Below are 22,590 nucleotides of genomic sequence, written 5' to 3' on the forward strand. Positions count from 1 at the left end.
TCTGCAAATATAATGGTGGATTTGCTTTTTTAGTCACGTATTCTTCAGAGAACGCCAAAGTTGCAATTAGAGCGCAGGAAAGATTTTACTACACATTTTTCCTCCACATTTTCATGGCTCTTCCTCCCCATTGGTATGTATTTAATATCCTTTCTTTGTGGCTGTGAGGGCAGGGTTCAAGCTTTGGTGGCCTCTACATCTGGTAGCATCACATTTCAGCTAAGCGATTGGGATTACTCACTGGCCCCTTCTCCTCACAGAAAGCTGCCCTGCCATCGCTGGAGCACAGCTAGTGTGCATTGGCTCAACGCCCAAGATACTTTGTCTGTCCTTGAACTGGGGTCTCCAGCATGACAGAACCTTGTTTTGCTGCTGAGCCACTGGGCTGGTTGCCATTTATAACAATTTTAGCTCACAAACCCTCTAAAAAAAATTTAATGACTGGGTTAAATTGCAGCAGAAGCTTCCCAATGTAATTACTTGGTGTGCAATTATGATGTCTTAGCAGGCCAACATGTGATTATCTCTTACCCAAAGGATCAGTGGGTGAGCTTCCATGAAGTTGAAGTCAACATGATGGGTTTTTTTGTATATGTGTAAGTATATATATATGTTAACATGCCTATATAAAGAAACTTGCATCGCTCTCATTGGCATCCAGAAATAAAAGTGGGGTTGTAAGCCCTTGTATGAGACACTTTCATGCAAGTGTTTCCTGTGCACAGTGCGTTCACCTGGTACACGGTTTTGGATCCTCTTGAAAAGGACTTGTTTGCTGGAATGGGCTGATACCCAGATTAAACTTTTCCCCTCCTTTTATCCAACTGTGCTTCTCTGGAAATAAAAGTCTCCAAGTCTCCATTTAATTACAAAAAGTGTTGATCAAATAGTTTTCCAAATCAAGGCACTGAAAACAATACTATGGATCTAATTCTGTTCTGTCTTATACCTGTGCAAAGGTTTTCATCGAACCCTCAGGTCTGGTCCAACACTGCACGATCATCCTCATGCTGACGCATTTGCCGAATTCCCTTGCAGAGTGCCTATGGTGCAGTGTCTGTTCGTCACATACCTTCATGGCCCCCACCAAAAGGACAGGGGAGAGTCTGGCAGGGGCAGCCCTGTGCTCAAGCTGTTGTCAGCTGCTGAAACAAACCCATTAGCTGACACAAGTCCAGACTTAGTCTAAATTCCACGTCAGTTGTTGTTCCTGGGGATCTCCTATTAGTTGCGAGTCTCTGAAAGTCTGTGTTAGGCAACTAGAAATGCTAGCCCCAAGGACTTGTAAAGAGTTAGGCCTGCTGGCTCTGTGCTTCTCAGATATCTCCAAATTCAGCAGGGAGTAGAACTTACTGATAGAAAGACAGCTGAAAAAAAAGTGCATCTGAGTGGTCAGCAGCTGCTTAGAAAAAAAGGCCACTCAATTGGTTTCCTAAATATAGATTTACACACCCAACTTTAAAACACATTAAAAAAAAAAAATCTTGGCTTTATTTACAGGCAAATAGCAGCAATTCCAACAGGAAGACGTTTGCGTTCCAGTGCAATTGTGCTTTAGGAAAACTGCTGCTCCATAAAAGGGAAGCTGGTGCTGCCAGCGACATTTATGGGACTCAGCAGCCAGGGGATAACCAGCATTCCTGGTGCAGGAGCCGAGGGGAGAGCTGGACCCTCCTGGAAGCGAAATGCTTGGTCCTCAGAAAAGTTCCACCAGCCCAAGGAGGTACCGTGAACAAGCACGTGGTCACTGCACAACCCAACCCCTCTTGTTAAGCTCGGGGCTACGCTGGGTTTCCAGCTAAAGGCTCTTTCCCAGCAAAGACTGACAGCAGTCTGTCACCTGTAGCCTATGGATGGAAATGGCTTGCGCATAGCACTATGCCATACTGGAGCTTCAGATATACGTACCAGCACTTCCCATGTATCCTACACTGGACTGGGTAGGGTTCATATCTGCCCTCACTTCAGGGAAATCAGGATCCAGGTTTATTTTCTTTTTCTAAGGAAAGCCACTATGGTCCTAGCATAAGGACTGTCATAGCTCTTCTTCAATAGCAGGCACTTATAAAAGAAAACTGCATATTATAAGCCCCAAGCAAACAGATTTCTACACAACTTGAGTTCCAAATTTTTAAACCAGAAAAAACTCACCTCCCATCTGGACATCAGTAAAGTACCCAGAAATCTCAACAGTGGGATTTTTCAGAAGTGTTTAGCATTGTTCTAGCAGTGTCTTTGAAAATCAGTCATAAAACTGTTCATGGGAGCAGAACTGCAGCAGTGACACTGACGTTGATCACTAGTGGCTGAATGATATACAGTGTGTGAACATACCATTGTAATAATCAGTAGCACACCCAGGAGAAATTATGACATTCTGACTAAGCGCATATTTCATCCATGGGGTGTACTGCAGACTGCATCCATCTGCACAGCAGCAGGCCGCTTACAAGAAAAGGAAATCCATACATTTTGCATGTATGATGAGCAAGAGCGCTGATTAGTTGTCAAGTACTGAGAGCCCTACAGTGGTGCCTTCAGACTCAGACGAGCCAGCATGGTGCAGCTTTCTGAAATAGCTTGCATCGTACCAATCTGCCTACCCTATTAAAGCACAGTTTCAGAAAACTAAGGCTGAACTGCTAGTGAAACATCAGATATCTATTGTATAAGAAAAAATACTCTGTAAGACTGCATCTAACTTGCTGACAGCAGGACTTGAAACTAGAAGGGGTTGTTTTAAGATCGCTGTATGTGCAGGACAAAATGAATTATCTTTTTAGCGGTCTAACTACTTGTAAATAGACTGCAGAAACAAAGACTCTATTTAAAAAACTTACTTCAGATTTCTGTTGTATGTAGGAGTGTGATAGAAGAACAAAATCCACTAAATGTCCTTTCTTTCCCATTCAATGCAGACCTTTGAAAAACTGCAAAATCTATGCTACTTGAAAAACATTTACCTTCTTTATCTGAAATGTTGTAGGAGTTAGCGATGTTTGTATCTCATGTCAGACAGGTCAAATGTCTCCAAACTCCAGTCTAATCCTGAGCTGCTCTTTCACTTGGCTGTTTTTGAAATGCTGAAGTAGCCACTTAAAGGCTCTTTCAGCACCAGTAGTGGCAGAACATCCCAGATAACTACGGTGATAATACCATAGCTCTATCAATGAGCCCTATTTCTGACACTCTGGATAGACCCCGCTCACCCTGAAGTGGATTTTTGGTCACTGAAAGTTATCTACACTCCATTAACCCCACTACAGACACCCACGACTTGGTTCAGTTGCCTAAATGTAGTTGCCTAGTGCAATCTGAACTGCCCTAGGGCATCTGAGGCATCTGCTCAGGGCTCTTGTAGCACTTACGGGAGACATATGCCTTACTGGGTGGGCAGTCAGAGGCCAGGTGGGACATCCTGGAGCATCTCAAATGGCAAAAAGCACCTCTGTTGGGAAAACTGAAACAAGCCCTTCCTTCAGACACCTACATTTAGACACGTAGAAGCTGAAACCCACTCCAGCTTCTACACAGAGATCCATACAAAATAAGGGGAGAGAATGTAATCATGAAAATTACCAGTATAGTTGTCTGGAATTTGCATCTTTGTTAGCACTCGGAGCAGAAGATGAAATAGTAAAGCAGGACTTGCCATCCTCCTGGTTGCTCTGGGAAGCTGTTCATATCATTCCATTTTTTCCCTGTGAAAGTAGCTGAGCTGATTTTGTTCTATGCTCTCTGCACTGTGCCTCACTAAGACTTAGAAAATTTAAGAAAACCAAAGACCTAGGCTGTACTACAGATTTTTCCAATTCTTTTAAGCAAAATGTGAAAACACATTTATCTTTGAGCTTCTGTCAGTATGCTGTTGGATTGTGTACAAGGTCTTGTGATTGTGTGAAAGATCTTGTCATTATGTCCAAGGATCTGACATTGATGCCTTTATTTTTCCAGGTGGAGCTGAACAAAAGTGGTCAGCCATGTATTGCTTTGACCAAAGAAAGAAGATTCAAGTAATTTTTGGTATTTCACGGGTTCACAGAGATGTTAGCAAACTCTTTTACTTACAAAATCCTGTAAAATAATAATTCGGGGAGATAAAAATGGCTTTGAGTGAATGTTTTTTAGGAAAAAAATGTTGGGTCAACTTGAAGTTGGAATGAAAATATTGATTCTCACTGTTCTAATTTATCCTGGAGAAATTTGTAAAGGTTACACACTCAAAAATCCAACCTGTTGTGAACCTATGGATGAATCGTTGCAGTCATCACAAGCACTAAAGGTGTGGAAAAATTAAAGCCCAGAGATATTAACATGGCCGCAAAAATGGTAAGAGTTGCTGCCTCTTCTGTGCTTCTGCCACCTTTCTTTGGTGCTCTTCCACTTTCCAAAGAAGATATATGTGTCTTCCCTGACCATGTTCTGCGGTTGCTGCTGCTGCTCCAGTGGTTCGGAGCATGCCCTGAGCGCGCACTGCTCTGGGCTCTTCTGCTCTCCGTCTCACCCGCTGAAGTGTCAGCAGTGGCACGTGAACTCAGTAAGCTCAGGTTCTGATACGAAGCAGGCAAACTGAGAATGGGATAAGAGGGAGAGAGAAGCCCACGTGAAAGTGAAGATACAGGGCTAGAAACCGGGGTAGAAAAGGAGGAAGGCCTGTGGAGGTAACAGCCTGAACGTCAGATGGCACATCAGGCTTTGGCTCATACATAGTATCTGATATTTTGTCTATTTTAGACTGCAAATGAAACAGGAGATTAGAAGATGCTCTATTTGGTATTTGAATTCCTTGTCCAGCTTGTTTTATATCTTGTAGATTCCACTACGGTTCTTAAGTACTTGGCACATAACAGTAAGTAATAAAACCATTCTCCACCACAAAACCAGCTACTCTTTTGAATGGAGCTTTGTCTTGATATCCACAGTTCTAGGGTTTTGCTGCTACAGTTCCTTCAGGAGATGTCCCTAATATGTATAATATGGTAGAAGAGGAATGCAACGCAGAGCATCGTCTTACAAAACAGCTCATGTCACCTTCTGCATCCAGGCTGCTCTACAGGCTGTGTGACAATCTCTGGATCTCAGTGAGTAACTGCCGCGTACAGCTTGGACTTGCGTCTCCCTGTTGGAACTCATTCTCCACTTAGTGAATAATTTTTGGTCTGCAGTGGTTTTGAAGTTTGTTGATAATACTCGAGGTGTCACATAGCATCGCCTCTGTTCTCTAACTGGATATTTTACTGAAACTAATCTACCCAGAATGAAAGAAGCGTGTAAGAATTGCTTACACAACTCAGAAGTGACACTGGTGTTAGTCTGTCAGCATTAGTAATGCTCTGGGTGCTTTCCAGACATACAAGAGGAGACGGGGTTTGTTTTGCAATTGTTATTTACATGCAACAATTTTTGCTCTTTGCAGTCATCCTGCCTTCTACCCCTTCACCTCCCCCATGTTTTCCTCCTCCCTGTTTCCATTCCCGTCCCTTCTCCTGGATCCTGCACTTAGAGAAGCTCTGACCCAACAGCCGGCTAGTGAAAAGAAGGCCTTAGCACTATAGAGACCATCCCTCTCTCTGCCCAGAATCTCCTCATGAATTTGATGAGAACTGAAGTTTCACCATCTCAAGGGAGATTGATACCTCCTGGCCTTTCTTCATGTTAGCTGTTTCAGCCAGAGGCCAGATTCAGCCATGGGTTTGCGTGAGAAGGACTGTCTGCTGTTAGATTTAAAGTGATCTCTGATGAACAGAGATGGGATACATATTTAGACTGATCCTGATTTCCACAAAGAGTCATTTAGGTCAGGATTGTAGCAAAACATGGATATCCAAACACATCTTAGATGGCTGGTTTGAAATCCAAATCCAAGCTCAGAATTTCCCCAGGCTCAGAAAAATCATGCTTGGTATTTGAGTTAGGTCCAGAATAAAAGGTAGTTGCAGTTGTTGGGTTTGGAGCTTGTACTATAGCTGGGCTGATAAGATGTTTGGGATGCAATTCAGTGAGTTACTCCTTTGCCAAAACCGAACTATTTTATGAGTACTATGAAAACAAAGGGTAAATTATATCAAAATATGGTGTTAGTCAGGAGTAGAAAAACTTACAGCCATTTCATCTCCAAAGACTTTACTCAGTTTTTACTATCTTAGCTAAATATAGACTGAATATGTTATTTTAGGCTGATCCACTGCTGCTTTCAATGAAAGTAGACAGATGTTCTTGGAAGACTAATTTTACGTATTCAACATTGAAAGTTTTGACACACATATGGATGTCAGGACCAGCACTGTGGGCACTAGATTTTGTTCTTGTAGTACTTACTATTATTATTAGAAAGATTAACCTCTTTGCACTACTTCAACTCTTCATGAGTTTCTTATATACCTGGAATTCTTAGTTAGGTATTGAGGATCATCATGTACTGTTGATTTCTCAGCAGAGCTTCCCAGAGCTGTCAAAAAGGAGATAACTGACACAGTGAGACTCTTAAAGTAGATCTACAGGCCTGTCTATGAAGAGAATTTCAGGAAAATGAAGGTAAATTCATTAAAGGACCGAGCACAGTGTATAGATGAGAAGGTGCTTTAATACCCCGTGACAATTGTCTTACTCAGTACTCATTGGTCTTAAATTGCTTCTCCTCTGAGGATGATTAAGAAAAGGATGTAAGGTTACTTTAACTCTGTTAGGCCACACTTCATCCAGCTATCTAAAAAAATAACACTGCCTGCGTACCTCATCTTAACTTTTCATGGTGTCTTTGAATAAGCAAGCCATACTCACCCTATACACAGGACTTCAAATGATTTTGCCTTTTTAATCTCTAAAACACATGGGAGGGCTGGAATGGCATCTTGGCCAGTTTTCCATTCCCTGATTCTGCAAGCTGTTCTTTCAGACCGCCACTCAGATGAGTAGTCCTGCTACTGTGAGTAGAGTTCTGCAAGTGCAAATATGCTGAAACTCTGCCTTACAATGACTGGGAGGTTAGAAAGGTTAGAAGAAACAAGGATTTGTTTTAAACACTCTGAAAACTTGGCCGTATGCAAAAGTATTGCGTCATAAAACATTTTTTTAATCCTGTAAAGACAAGAATAAATTGTGTGTTCCCCAAATAAACAGCTTAATTCTACAGGTTGTTCTTATTTACCATGAAGAACTGCTTAATAATGCACAAGAAGAATGTCAACAGGATTGTCAGGCAGGATTGACAACAGGACATTAAGGAAAGTGTTATTAAGCAGTATTCAAAATGTTCTACCTTCTCTTTTGCTATGGATATGGAAACATAATCACCGAGGCCTACCAACACACCTGTCAGTATGTGCACAGACCCATGCATCTCAAAGTGCTACTGCAAGAATTTCTGAGATTTTTGATTCAGTTCGTTATTTTCAGGACTTTGAGTGTTCTCATATATATTGCATCTAAGGGCAAAGTGACACTGTGTAAACAAGTGAATGTGTAAGCCATGTCTGTTCTAATCATGTATTTGGGTTAATCAGAGAAATAATTGTGCACGTGTTTGGTTTTCAGATGTCTTTTGCTCTTGACAGACTGAATCTGGATTTGTATGATAAAAAGAGTGGGGAGGAGAAGGACTTTTATACATCCTTATTTTTTTAAAATACTAGGAATTAGTACCCACAATTCTGTTTAAGATTGAAAAAGGAAATTATACAAGAATAGTGAGCTGAGCTTACACATAAGCACTTTGATCCAAAGAGTGGGAGTAGAGAAAAGGAGAGACATCCTGAAAATATAAACTGGCTTAAAAGCCCCACGAGTTGTGAGAAAGAGAGCATTCATCTCCGCTGTTCTTTTTATGGTTCTCTAAACTCTTTTCAACTACGAAAAAAGCTTTTCTGTATGAATAAAATTTCATTTTGAACATCTGAGTTAGCATAAAACAGACATTTTTGTTACCAAAACTTCCAGGATACTTCCTTGAAGGAGTAGCTCACCTTGCTTTGAGCACAGATTTACATAAACAGGTTTTCCCGTCTCGCTGGCTTCTAGCTGCATCCATGTATGAAGGTATTTCTTACTCTGCTTGGCCATTACCTTCTGACCTTGCTTTGTGAGAAAGAGCGAGCTGTTGGCCACCTTCAGGAGCCCATCCTCCTCGTGGCAAGTCCACCTGACCGCCTGGGGACAATCAACGATAATGCTGCGAGATGACAGGGCAGACCGCGTAAAGATGCTCAGGCACTGGGCAGATTTCACGTGGAGGAGCCTGTCATCTGCCATCCACTGCCACTGCTGGTTGAGGTTGGTCATATTGCACTTTTCCATAATGACTCCTTTCTTTTCTGAAAGACACTGCTGTTTCTGGACATGGATAATCAGAAACGCTTCTGGAAGAGGAGAATTCCAGAAAAATACAATAGGTTAAACACGGTTATTTAACAAAAAGCAAATTCTCGATGATTTAAAATACAATAACAAATAAATCTTTCTTTCCACTTTCTATGTGTTGAACTTTTCATGAACCTTCCATATGCTGAACCTATTTTAAAAAAAACCCAAACTCGCAACCCACATGATGGTAATGTAAAGAGTGAGAATGCAAAAAGCAAACTATTGTGGCAAAGGTCACCCTGACCTTCATTACATATAAAAATGAAGAAAAGAATAAACTGGATATAAAAGAAATCCAACAACTATTACCTTTAAATACCAATTCTAAATACCCCACTGCCCCTGCTTGAAAGCATACAGAGATCTACACAAGCTCTCAGTCTTTTTTTCAGTTTTACGACAGTCTTTTTACAGTATAATTTACTGCCTGGAAATCGTTCTAGTAAAACTCGTAGTGTTTCTGAAGAAAACATGTAAGAAGACTTTCCCAAATCTGTGTGCCTCTCAGTGCCTGTGCTGTTACAGGAATGGAGGCTCTTTACTGATAGGAAGTACATCTGTTTTACTGGAATTACTCCAACGTCTCTAGCTGTTAGTTTTGTGACCATCCCAATTCATGTTAGATTAGCTCTTTGTGCCACCACACTTAAAGATCAACACCAAACACTCAAATGAAGAGAAATACAATGCATTCATCAAAAAAACCCCAAAGTTACCAACACAAAAATCCATACTTGCTACAGAACACGGAACTGGTTATTTCAAATGCAGCCTCCCTGCCACATGTTGCTTAGGTTTTTCTCTTTTTTTTAATCTCAGTTACTTGAACACTTCCAGCCTCATTAGTTACAAAGTGATAAACCCAACGTGTATTTATTTCCCTTGGTTGAGGTTTGTCATCCCCCTGTTATTACAGACCTGGGTATTTTCTAACTAAGCATCACAGAAAGCTCCTGGCTCTGGAAGTTTCACAAAGTAGGAATAAAAAATAGGAATCTCCCCTTCGAAGATCTTGTCCCAAAGCTCAGCTCCTGGACATCTTCTTAAAAAATAAGAAGAGGTATCTCCAGCATAGAAGGAGACAGTTTATTTTCCTTTGGAAAGAAATCTAAACAGAACGGGCTACATTTGCCCTGCCCCCCGTTCCTCTCGTATGAACCCCAGCGAAGAAGTGACTCGGTTTTTGTAAGTCACCAGCTGCGCCGGAGGGCTCTGCTCAGCGGCAGAAAGAGCAACACGGCCGAGGAGAAGTGGGGAGAGACACTTACCTGAGAATGTCAAGGCAAGACAGGTAGAAACCAGGACGTGAAATAAAGAATCCATTTTCCCTCTAGCAACTCCCCATGCTTCTCTTAAAAAAACCCACCTCAGATAAGTGAAGCGAAGGCTAGGAAGGAAATGTGCCTTCACAGGGGGAAAAAGTCAGTGACGAGCACTTCCTTCTATTCAATTGTTTTGGGGAGTTTTACACCACTTTGTCCTTTCATATGATTCTTCAGAGTTTACTAGTTGCTTTATTTTGGAAAAACACAAGCAAAAGAGAGGTTTTCAAACACCTGGGAAACTAAAAGACATGGTATTGAATCTCTTTAGGCTAAAAGAAAAGGGATTATACTTTTGTGTAATTCGTTGCCTGTGAAATATTGCAAGTCTGCAGGTGATCTGGATGGTGCTGAATAAGTATATACTGTATTACCCAGGGAACAAACACACATTTTTTGTAACTATACATAATCAAGAAAAATCCCAATATTGATACTGCTAACTCCACAAGTTCTAAAAGCCAAGTGGAGCGGGGGGGTGGGTGGGAGAAGGGGAAGAGGAGGAGACCAAGCTCCGAGGTCTGCACGGAGTCTTACACCAGCTCCCCTCGAGGGATGAAGTGACGATGCTGGTTTTGCCTTCCCATCAGGTCATCCACCTCGCTCCATGTCAGTGGGAGATTGCCTGGGTCCTCTGGATTGGTTCTCCAGTGGTCCGGAGCCATGGTGGAGGCTAACCAAATTGTACGGGGCTGTGCCTGGTCATGGGGGTACAAGAGTGTGTGGTGCATTAACTACCCTAGGCAAGAACAGAGACTTCAGTAAATATTTTATATCAAGTGTAATTTATTAGCAGTATGAAGCAAAGTCAACATCACTGCATTAAAAACTCATTATACCCTGTAAACAGACCTCCCAGTGCTGTAAGTCATAATGCCAACTTCGCGTTTCTCTTAAAAACAAACTCTTACTGAACAGTAAAGGAAACAGTCATAGCAGCATTTTCTTTCTTGAATAACCTGTCGTGGAACAGTCCATATCACTAAAGGCATCTATCTCTTACTGAAAGAGATAGAGCAGATAAACAACATAAGCAAAAATTTCCGTATTAATAAAAGACAGACAAATATTTAAAATCCTTACCATTTAATATATGCTACAAAGTTTCTTTTAAAAGTAAAATGACTTACACGATTTTACAAATACACTGGATTCAGGTCTGTAGCAGAAGCATGTTCTAAGACAATCAACAGTACAGGGTAAGTACATACACACTGAATAACAGACATTGTGCTCTGCAACTGCTCTGTAAGACCTACGGTAAATACACATTTAATAGTTAATAGTATGAAGAACATATATTTCCATATAAAATATTAACTGCTTTTGAATATTTTCAAAAACAAGACTTTCAATTTTTTTATTATCTCATCTTCTTTTTTTGAATCCATAATTGAACACTTGCAATTTTAGCAGCAAGAATATTATGTGGCCAAGAAACAAGCTCACCACATAATCAGTAATAGCACTTTACAGTACAGTTGACAGTCCATTCACAAGACAGTTTGCAAACGTTAAAGCATTTATACACTTGATAAACATTTCTTCTGTAGAAGTTCCAATGTCCATCCGACTGCAGCAGTAGCACATACATACATTCCATACGGCAGATATCAGTATTACAGCATTAAACCCACCTTTAGATATATATGCGAAATCCATGTGTAGTTTCAGTACGGTACCTTCTTTATAAATCATTTTTGGGAAGCTCACAATACATTCATATACAGTAAGGGTCCAGCAATCTCCAGACTTTTGCCAAACCGTCCACAATCCTTCCAGAAGTTGGCCTCAAAGCCGCTCTTCCCACTGCAGTAAACTCCTTGAAGAAGCTGCTGGTAGGTAATGAAAGAAATTACCTCAAGAGACTGACATTTGGTTTTACCCCCCTCGGCTTCACTGGACAGCTTCTGCAGAAAGTCTGCTTTCATACAGACTCAGCGCGTGGTGCACAAATTCATACTGTTCGCTGGTCTGAACCATTCCACCCCTGAAAAGGAAACACAGCGGAATGAAATTTTATTTCTTAAGAATGCAACAACTCCAGCCCCTGCCAAACCCACGACCACCAGATAATACCAGCCCTTTTCTCAATTTCTGACTTAGAGTTTGCTTGAGTAAGCGGGAGGTTTGCCTGAGCAAAAGCACTTTCTTCATAACTTACACTATCCAGCACGTGCCCAGCATGAAGCACCATTCCTGGTTCCTTCAGGGTAAGAACTAGAGAGGAAAACATCTGGCATCTACATTGTTAAAACCTACATTTCAAATTCAACAAATTCAAAGAGAATTTCGCTCAGTCACTTGGGCAAGGAAGGCCAGATACATGGATGCAGCAATATTAGTGATGGAGCAAGGGAGTAGTCAGAATCTGGCCTTTCATTTTTGTCCTTTACTAAAAACGCAACCTTTGGTGACCCTCTGATCGCCTGTGCAGAGACCAGCTCTTCCTGTCCTCTTTCTAACGCCTACAACGCATCCTGTCTGAACAGCAGCCACCTAAGAAATTTTACAGCAGTGACTCATTTCAGCACCAACTATACAAAAAAGTTTAACTTGACCATAAAAAGGACTAGTTACGGCCAGCTTGGATTAGATGCCTACATTTAATACATTCACCTGAGAGCAATCCCTTTGTCAGGTCTAAGTACGAGGATCAGGTCCCACACCTCCCGTGCCAGTTGCAGGGTGGTGGGAAGGGGATGATGTCCTACAGGAGGTAGGTGTGATATATATAGTAAGAGTGGTACCATTCAGCTCTGAAATTAAACTGAGCCTCTTTCTGACAGTACTAAGGTCTTCCAGGTCTCACTTCTCATGGAGTGAAGCCTCAAGTTTACTTAATTCTGCTTTTATTATCTCATCTGCCAGGGCGTTCAGAGATACCTGCTCTGCTTGAAGAACCAAGCCCCCAGTTCATCCTCAGCATACCCTGGAGCAGCTAGTTACCTTTGGGGGGATGAAAAACTGAATGGCCTTTGTGGGAAGGAAGAAAGACATTAAGATGTGTATTGTATTTGGCTTCAGCTAGATCTTCACTGAAACAAGCAAATTTGTGAGGGATTTGGATCCAGAGCAATGTCGAAGACAGGTATCTTAGAGGAGGGGGTCTGACAAACCCCCATGTGGTCCCTTCAGACACCCTAGCAAAAAAAGGGTCTACTGATACACAATACTATGTAGAAAAATGCTAAAACTGCCTCAGCAAGTATTGTCCTTTAATATTAGAGAACGTTGTCTACAACCATAAGGCCCTTTTATTTTCCTCAGTGCTACTGGATGGTTAAATGGCTGTGGCAGGAAAAACATAATTAAAACAAAACCTACTTCTTCAAGCGAGCAACCAGCTGTCTGTGCTCCTCCAGTGAGCGCAGGCAACTGTCAAACACCTTTTAGCGTGCTGCGTGTCTATTACGATATACTATTCCTAGGAATTCAATCACCGCCCCTTAAATGGTCCCATCCGGTGCAGAACGCAGCAGCCTCTTAGCTTTGCCGGCAAAGACATCCACAAATTCCTAACCCTTGGCTGCCTGCTGCCCTCAGCTGCTCTCCTCTGTGCCTGTCCCCTGCCTGGAGATCCAGCGAAGAGTCTCAAGGTGATGGGAGGGCTTTGCTCCGCTCCTCCGCGCTGCCCAGCCTCCTTCCTTCCTCCTCGCCGCTGCGTCCTGCCCTGCCCAACGCAACCCCGTCCCAGCCAGCTTCCCCACTGATGTTCTCCCAAGATGTTCTCAAAGGGAGAGCGTTTCCCAGGTTAGATCCGCTGTGTGGAAGGGAACATATCCAGGGAGAAGTGCTTGGCAGGAAGGGAAGGTTAAAACAAGTTTGGCTGCGCTGGGCTGTTTGCGGGGGTGATCCTTGCTCCTTCCTCTTCGGTGCTGAAGTAACGTACAAAATTCCCAAGAAGGCACGCGTAAGACTGGCTGGGGCTGAGCCCAGCGCTACCGCATCTGCCCTGTGTTAGCAAGCATAACCGAGATGTTATGATGCTTCTCAACCCTCTAAGGGCAAACCAATGGACGCGCCTGTCAGCTTAGGGGCACCTGAGCCTTATACTGAGGTTCAGACAACTTGGCTTTGTCAGTGCTATCATCCACGGGATTCACAGAACCATAGCATCACCGAATGGTTTGGGTTGGAAGGGACCTTAAAGACCATCTAGTTCCCACCCCCTGCCACGGGCAGGGACACCTTCCACTAGACCGGGTTGCTCCAAGCCCCATCCAACCTGGCCTTGAGCACTGCCAGGGATGGGGCAGCCACAGCTTCTCTGGGCAACCTGTGCCAGTGTCTCACCACCCTCACAGGGAAGAACTTCTTACCTGCATCTAATCTAAATCTACCCTCTTTCAGTTTAAAACCGTTACCCCTTGTCCTATCACTACAGGCCCTGAAAAAAAGGCTTTCTCTGTCTTTCTTGTAAGACCCCTTTATATACTGAAAGGTGGTAAAAAGGTCTCCCCAGAGCCTTGTCTTCTCCAGACTGAAGAACTCCAGCTCTCTCAGACTTTCTTCACAGAAGAAGTGCTCCAGCCCCCTGATCATCTTTGTGGCCCTCCTCTGGATTTGTTCCAAAGGGTCCAAGTCCTTCTTGTACTGGAGACCCCAGAGCTGAACCCAGTACTGCAGGTGGGGTCTCACCAGAGCGGAGTAGAGGGGCAGAAACCCCTCCCTCACCCTGCTGGCCACGCTGCTTCTTATGCAGCCCAGGATACGGTTGGCTTTCTGGGCTGCGAGTGCACATTGCCGGCTCACGTCAGATTTTTCATCTACGAATACCCCCAAGCCCTTCTCTCCCCTTTGTTCTTGTGCAAAGCTCACGTTTAATAGCAAGGAATCATCTGTGACCCTGAGACATCAGTTAATGCAAAAGGTTGCGTGGAAGAGCATTTCAGGAGGAAATCTGCTCAAGGAGGGAGGTTTCCTCTCCCGCGTCCCTCGTGCCCAGAAGGGATGAACCCACGGCTACGGCACCTCCGTACGGGTGTGCAGGCTCCGTCCCCTGCCAACCCACGCTGCCAGCTCCGCTGCGAGCTGCTGGGCTCTCTGCTTTTTCGGGAGTCTCTGGGGCAGCGCTCGGAAGAACAAGCCCCTGGTATCCTGAGGGCTCGGGGACCGTGACCAGCTCTGCCTGGGAAGGGTCCTTTACCCTGCCCTCGGGCTTGCTGCGAGTGCAGCTGGATGCGGTCTGCTCCGGAGTGAATGTGATGCAGGGTTTGGGATTTATTTTTTTTTTTAACCTGCGGCGATTAGTCAAAACACTTAAACAATGAATTGACGCACACTGGAAATTCTTTTCATCCTGTCTGAGGAGCCAAGAGCAAAGTTATCAGACGTCATTCCAAGAATGTGCCTTTAAGGTTAAGAATGTGCAAAGTTTCTCGATTTCACAGTAAGTTTTGAAGATGCCTCACATCAAACGTTTCCTGTTTCTGTTGCAAAGCATAAAAAATGAACTGGGAAAAAAAGTAAGCTGAGCAGATCTGTGGGTCTGTCTTTCTATGAATCCACACAGAGCACAGCTGTACCTCTGTCCTGAGTCAAGATTCTGAGTGGATGGCCCACTTCCTCGTGTTAGCTCAGCACCGACAATTACTGCCAGATCCCTTCACCCCTTAACTTACACTGAACAGCCTAGAAGAAAGCGGCACCCGGGTATACCTTACCAAGGAGCAGCTCTCTCCTCTCTCATTCCCTGTTGGAGCTCTATTTAAAACTCTGTTTCCAGAGGGGCTACACAGGCAGTTAATTAAACTATTTTTCAGCATAACTTTTTGCCACCATCTGCAATTTGTCTGGATGCTTGTTTGGTTCTCACTGAGTGTGCTGGACAATGGGAATGTTTTGGTAAATCACTACAGCATTACTGTGAGTCCCTCAAGAGCAGCTCTTTTCTCCTATTGCTTGATTCACTTTGGTAGAAATGTGGCCGTGGACCCATGTAACAAAAAGTTCACACACTGGTGGATACCATCGAGAGCGTTCATTGCAGCAGTAGGTCTGCGTTTGGATGGTGCAGCTCTGAGCATGAGCAAGCCTGGCCGGGAACCTAGTGGAGATGTGGAATCAGGGATGAAATATTCAGTGTACCTCTGAGGCAGGTTTCTAGCTCCCAGGTGGTGAGATAAAACCATCCTTTTCTGCTGAACTCTCTTTTTTTCTGTTTTGTAAGGGCAATCTGATGTACAAAGAATAAGTTTGAGCTCAGCTGCTGGCCAGCATCGTGAGGAAGACAGCCTCATCGCTGTCCCTGCTCTGCTCCTGGTTGAACCCCGCTGCTAATGTTGGCCACGCTGATAAGTGAGGTGCAACGCAGCTACGGCCAGAGCCAGCTCTTGCAGCCAAGTCTGGCGGACATTAAATTCATTTTGCTTGCTGCATGCCACGTGTAATGACTATCTCCCAAGCCACCTGCCAATAACCACCAAGTCAGGACTGGGGCGTCAGGGGAAGCTGGTCTCATGGAGCGTTGTCCACGTAACAGTGGTACTCGGCCACTTTATGAACCCACCATCTGGTTGGGCTGGCAGTGGCTACTAGTAGTCTTAGGGGCTGCTAAGCTCTGCCTTAGCAATCCTTGCTATAAACTGACTGTCGGGTGAGATCCATTCTGCAGTATGGCCAATTGGAAAAAGAAAAGAAAAAGAGGTTTTGATTACTAAGTTTTGCCCAGAAAAATGTCTTTAAAAATTAAAACACAGATATACTTTTTGTCTTGGGCAATGCCTGAGAATATGAAGAGCTGAGGCACCTTAAGCAAGATCTCTGGAGTCTATTTATATAATCCGAAACACGAAAAAATACAAAAATGCGCGAATCACAAGACTTAATTTTTCTAACAAGCTTTGTGTCACCAAGATTGCTGTTATGAATGTTTGTATTTGGGTCAGATTTCCATTCTCTTTCCAAGTTTATCTAAGATACTAATACATATAAGGAAGTTCATTAGTCAGATACACTTGACGAAATTGTGTGGTCAGTTATAATGCTGAAAATTTGGATTATTTTTTTGATGGCTGAAATAAGGACAAAAAAAATGATGTAGCTGAGACCAGAGTTTGCTTCCACTTCTCTACAATAGAGTGTAAAAGCAGTAAGAAAAAGATTATCTTATAATAGAAATACTAAAATGCAAGAGAACACTAGAAACCTTTTTCAATGAGGTGAACAGATAATCAGAATGGCGTGTTGGAAATTTGGAATTGATAATTTAAAACAGAGTAAGCATTTTTCCCTCAGCTCTTCCATCTTTTTTGTTCCTGAGATTTTTAGGTCAGGAAGTCCCCTTGGAGAATTTTACACTCCAAGTGGCTCATGTTGCCCAGTAAGGTTCACATTACAATCTCTAGCATGCTGAAGGCATGTTGGAGGGGAAGGCAGAGGAGATGATCCATAAACATGGTCAGCTATATAGATTCTGGTCCTTCTGCAGGTCGTGGTTCCAGTACCTTTCAGAGCTCTTCAGAACGCAAAAATCCTGTATTGTCCCTTTGACCTAAGCTCTTCCGTAGCATTATCACCCTTATGGGTTGTTTCCATTTAAAGAAGAAAGGCATATCAAAAGCAGTTAAGATACTTGCAAGGAGATTATATGACCTGGTACCTACAGCAGGAGAAGAACGAGACTTCTCTATTCTTGGTGCAACCCTGTTTATTTACTTTACACAAAATCCTGTTTCCCTAAGCAGAATAAGAAAGAAAAGTACAACCAAACCAACAGCTTCCATTGTGCACAATACCCACATCCTCCTTTCCAACACAAATCTCTCTTCGGCCATGGTTTCACAAAACAAAGCATTCTGCAACAATGCTGGCTTACAGCGTTCCTGCTCCCAAGCTGTGAATTCAGTCAGGGAATTGATCTGGCTTAAGAAAATTCTGCAACAAATGCCTTGCTATTTTCTTAAGCTGGGTAAGTTTGCCAACTCAGTTCAAAAGGACCCCCAGCACAGCCGAGGGAATGCCAGCAGTGCCGGATTTGGCTTTCTCCGCTCCATAAAGAAACTACACACTGAGTGAGCCTGGATGTCCCTGTCAACCCAGGCTCCAAGACAATCCTTGCCTCCAGATTGCCCTGTGTCTCTTGTGCCCTAGTGGGATGCTGCAGACAGCAGAAAGCTCCAGGAGGGGAAAAGAGGAGTGCCCAGTGCCCAGCAACTGCAGGGTTGCCATCTCAGGAGAATTTCATTCAGAGGAGTCTCACACAGTTTCACCCAGAAAACAGTTTTCCTTATTCAGGATCTAAATACAAACGTTACTTTGAATATTCAGCTAATGCTGTCGTAAGCGTCAGCAAAAGTGATGGCAGCCATTTCATGTAAAGCAACATTCAACTGTGAAAAAGTTTTCAGAATCATTACTGATTCATTATTGATCATTACTGAATCATTTCAGTAATGATTTCAGAATAATTTCAGAATCATTGACTGATTTTAAGAATCATTGACTCATTTATGGTTCTTCTGGAACTCACCGATCCACTCGTAGCTGGCAGACAATGCTCAGTGCATCTACAACTCCCTCTTCCTTCAACTGCTGACAACCAATGGCTGTGGCAATAAAACATCCAGTTCTTCCTATACCAGCACTGAAAAGAAAGCAAAATTTAATAGGGGAATGGAGTTCACAGATCAAAGGAGTTAAATGGAAAACACTAAAGAGATATGAAAGCAGTAAAGGTACAAAATATGGAACTGCTAGAACCCACAGTTCCTGGGTGCACGACTAGCAATGGTAACTTCTCAGCTCGCTTTCTTAGAGAGAAATGAAAGGGCGCACTGTTCCAGCAGTCCAGTTGTTGTGTGTAACTTACACGTTTCCAGTTTGCCCACAAGTGTATGGTAAGAAAAACAATCTCCGTTAGCACCACAAAGTCCAAATGTTCTCTGGCACAGTCCAAACAAATGAAGGAGATATGCACTGAGATGGGGGAAAAGCCCACCTAAAGGCAAAAGTCAGTGGGGCTTTATGTTTGGAGCCCTCAAAGTATACAGGGGTTCTGCTAACCGTACCTCTAACCATGAAGGTAAAGAGGACGTAGAACCCTGCTGATGAAGTTAACTCCCTCTCCTGTGATTCTGCAGGAGGGAGAAGGATTTGGTGCTGTAACCGTCCAGGTTTTCTTGATGCCTGCTTGGAAATGGCCATTTTGGCATTATTTTTACTCCCTGGGCCTCCAACACTTTTGAGAATCTCTGCCCCATTCTGTTTCTTGCTTAAGTAATGTGGAATTCAATGCACCTCATCCCTGTCATGCTGCATGGCAGGACAATGTGAGGAAAATAGTTAAAACATGAAGTCAGGGGTCCAGATCTCCACGCCTGGCTTTATTGTAAATACTTAACCATTTGGTGCCTTGCTTTCTTCATCTCTGCTATGGGTATGAATGCTACCTGCCTAATAAGAGCACTGCAAGAGTTATTTAAATTGATGCCAGGAAGAACACATTGAGTGTCTCAGATGGAAGCTTGATATATCTGAATGCAAAGTGTTACCATGAGTATGTCCACTTGCTACAGCTGAATTAAATCACAGTCTACTCACCACAGAATGAAAGATGGGAGTGCTGTAGAGACTCAAGAGCCCTCCCATCTGGAAGTGAAAATTTCCAAGAGGACTCAGCAATATTAAATATATGAGGATGTCTAAGCCAGCCATGAGGGGATAATGAGACGTAAAACTGGCAGCGTAAGAAAGGATTGAGTGAGATGGAGATCCTGAGTTGACAGCCTGTCTCCTTGGACATCAATATCTATGGGATAAATCTATCCAAAAGGAGAAGGCCATAGTTTATAAAGAGGGATTTGGAGAAAGCAATCTAATGCATACCATCATTCTCTTTTTCAAATATTTTGAAAACCTTGAAAGCAGGGCTAACGAGTTTAAATAATTCAGATGTAAGTGAAGTTGGCTATAATGAAGGGTTCTTTTTTCCCTATTTTTGTGGGTGGATTAAGTGTTCTTGGACAAGTTCTTAATACGTATTAAATAAAGACTAAAGACTAGGGTTTTCTAATGTATTTTCTTCCTCAGCTCAGGCGTGCCGGTCCTATCTTATTACATAGCTTTATTTCAGACAGTGCAAGATAAAAAATTCATTGTTCTTCACTTGCCTGACATTTCCTTCCTGGTGTATCCAGAAAATATGGAGAGCTACTTACTCTGAAGTATTTTCGAGCACTCAAACACGGTATATATATATATTTCCATTATTTACATATATTTCTATTATATATATATTTCTATTTTTCCCTTCTTTTTTAGGAGTTTAAGGTGTAGTAGCTCATTGGTAATGATTGTGGTCTGTTAATTGGGAGTGTGGAATATTGGACTGTTAGGATTTGGGGATTAAGAAATGCAGGCAGTCTGCTTTTTATAGAACATGTTCATGCACTAGCTGATGAGGAAAGAAAAGCAAAAAAAATCCAGCAGTAACTATAACAGTGTCAAGTTTCTGAGCATGAAAATTTTATTCCTTATTCTCATTTAAGAAACTCTTGCAAGTCCTCCAATATGCCAAATTGCTGGTTCTTCTGGGAAGTAGAAAATGGCATTGTGGTCCAGATTCTCAGTCAGCTTGGTTTCACTGACTAAATGAGGCTAAATTAGTTTTACATTTGCAGAATATAATTCTGTGTTCTAATTCTTCCTTATTGATTCAATTTAAATAAAAAAAAATCTTTTCCCTCTGTATTTGAAATCTCTCAACTAAAACTTGTATTTAATCCCAAACCACCTAGTTGCCATTAAACCCAAACTTATTTTGATGTACTAACTACATGTCCAAAGGACAGATTAAGGAGATATTTTCCATATTTACCACATGCTTTTGATGAGTGACATGAGAGGAAACATATAGCCTTCCAGTGAATGCCACTATAAAGATTAGTAAGAATTTAAAACTTTCTTCCTTTGGAAACCTGTGTCCTTGGTGTGTGTGTGTAATCAGCAGGGCTGATTACAAGGAACAAAACAAATGTTTACTCTTTTTCCTATTCTTTTGCAGAATAGGAACTACTTTGCTAAAAGAAGTCAAGTCCTTCTTATATCCTGAATCCTGAATGGGCTCATGGGTGAAGTGTGTAAGACAGCCTACGCTGATAGGCTGCGAGAAGACATGTACGAAAACCTTTTTTTTGCACTAGTGCCATAATTCCTAATATTCAGAGATTATTAAAGCATTTCTACTTCAGATTAAGGAGCATTGTTTGAGTGTGCACTGTAATGATCCTTTGGAAAAAGCTGAGAATTGTGCAGCTGTATCTGAGGTCCAAGTTAAAAAGTGTGCACAGGCTCTGTAAGACCTGGATGACCTCAACTGCAACTCAGACTAAAAGGGAAGAAACTATCTGACTAGAAAATGGAGCATGAGTGAGTTCACCCATTTTGTAGACCATCGTGTAGCGAGCGTATAGACAGCTGAGTTGTCACTGAAGAACTATTAATTTTAATCACAACTGAGATGACATCTGGGTCTTTAATAATGAATAAATTCCTGCTTATGATTATGGATCTTACTGTCATATCACTCACCTCAGAAAGACACCTCGTTCTTCTGCAGACCTTCATTACTGAAGATCCTTACTAGAAAAATGGGACTCCCAACAGCCATCCACAGATTTGTGGATTTTTTAGGGAAACTACAATTCCTGATAAAAACAGCTGCATAAAATTTGGGAAAGTTCCCTATTCATCACATTCTGGTTTTGAAAAATGATGGGTGGTTCAAATCTGGCTTCCATTTCTCTAAATCTCCTAAATATGGAGTTGAAAAGAAGTGGTTCAAGATGAAAAGTTCTGGTTTGATGTACTTCTAGGGAAAAAAGGAGTACTATCCCAACTGTGGGAGATGTATCATCACAGTTATGAGACAAAGCAAGTAAGGAAACACTGATTTTAATTTTTTGTTTTCTGTTTTGCTTCACCTACTTCTTTCCAGCAATATGACAAATCCAGTACTACTTCGTACCACTTCAGTTGCAACATGGGGCAATGAATCAATATAAAGCAATAAAATGGAATGTAATTAGAATTATTAGAAGGACATTCTCTGGTGCATTACAATTTGTGTGAACAACGCTCTGCTCTTGAGTACTAACACTTTGCCCTTGAGTATCAAACCAACTGCCCTTGTGAAAACGTTCACAAATTTTAGTCTTCAAACCCGTACCTGATGCCAGCTGTTCAAAATTGACTTGCTTTACAACATTTAGGCCAATCAGTCACAGGGCATGGCATTTGACTTAGGTATGTAATTATCTAACAAGACGAAAAAGAAAACAAGTCATGAATAAGAAACAGAAGCAAACTAATTTTTCTAGCTGGTCTTTCAAAACCAGAGCTCATTAGCAGAAATGGAGAACAGTTCAGAAATGATTTGCCAGCAACAAGGGAATTCTCTCTAGAACTCAAATCTTCAACTATGAACTGAAAAAGTCAATTAGCATGAAGACGATCTGGGGGATTTTACTCTTCCCCAAATACGTCCTTTGTTTAGGAGGAGGCCTGTTTGACGCGATTCGCTGTGGCCTTGCTTTGGGCCGTCATTTAGGAGAAGGATTGCTAATTACCTGCAGTGCACGATGACGGGCCCCCTGCCCGGCGATTCCACCCTGTCCTCCTCTACATCCAGCATGAGCTGCAGCAGGGGCTGAGCGCTGTCGGGGGTTTTGTGGTCTGGCCAGGACGTGTACCAGTAGTGTTTCACACTCCGGGACTGACTCCCTTGCTGAAAATAACATGAAGATTTTATAAGCACGTTTGTGGTGAACAATTCTTTTTATATCTCTCAATGTTAAGGTAAAAAGACAGTAAAAATGTTCGGAGAGATTTAAAAAATTTTTTTTTTATTAGACTCAGAGGATGCAATGGCAGGGAACAGGCGTGTTCCCAGGGACCCAACTGTAAGAAA

At 42.4% G+C, this 22,590-nt stretch overlaps 2 protein-coding genes across 3 annotated transcripts in view; both read right to left on the reverse strand.

Annotated features, from left to right (window-relative positions):
* Nucleotides 1–9,681, reverse strand: part of PTPRB (protein tyrosine phosphatase receptor type B) — a 61,523-nt gene extending 51,842 nt beyond the window's left edge. Inside the window, exons 1-2 of the mRNA XM_049792084.1 lie at nt 9,627–9,681; nt 7,962–8,354 (exon numbers count right to left, since the gene is read on the reverse strand). Of these exons, the coding sequence (XP_049648041.1) occupies nt 7,962–8,354; nt 9,627–9,681 (448 nt within the window). The remainder of the gene's footprint in view (nt 1–7,961; nt 8,355–9,626) is intronic.
* Nucleotides 9,682–10,471: 790 nt separating this feature from the next.
* PTPRR (protein tyrosine phosphatase receptor type R) overlaps nt 10,472–22,590 on the reverse strand; it is a 155,398-nt gene continuing 143,279 nt past the window's right edge. Inside the window, exons 12-14 of one of the 2 annotated variants that reach the window (XM_049792027.1) lie at nt 22,250–22,407; nt 18,154–18,267; nt 10,472–11,670 (exon numbers count right to left, since the gene is read on the reverse strand). In XM_049792027.1, the coding sequence (XP_049647984.1) occupies nt 11,577–11,670; nt 18,154–18,267; nt 22,250–22,407 (366 nt within the window). In that variant the 3' untranslated portion in view covers nt 10,472–11,576. The remainder of the gene's footprint in view (nt 11,671–18,153; nt 18,268–22,249; nt 22,408–22,590) is intronic. The other variant, XM_049792028.1, reaches the window with a different exon arrangement.

The sequence above is a fragment of the Accipiter gentilis genome, chromosome 34, assembly GCF_929443795.1.
Source record: "Accipiter gentilis chromosome 34, bAccGen1.1, whole genome shotgun sequence".
NCBI classification, from domain to species: domain Eukaryota; kingdom Metazoa; phylum Chordata; class Aves; order Accipitriformes; family Accipitridae; genus Astur; species Astur gentilis.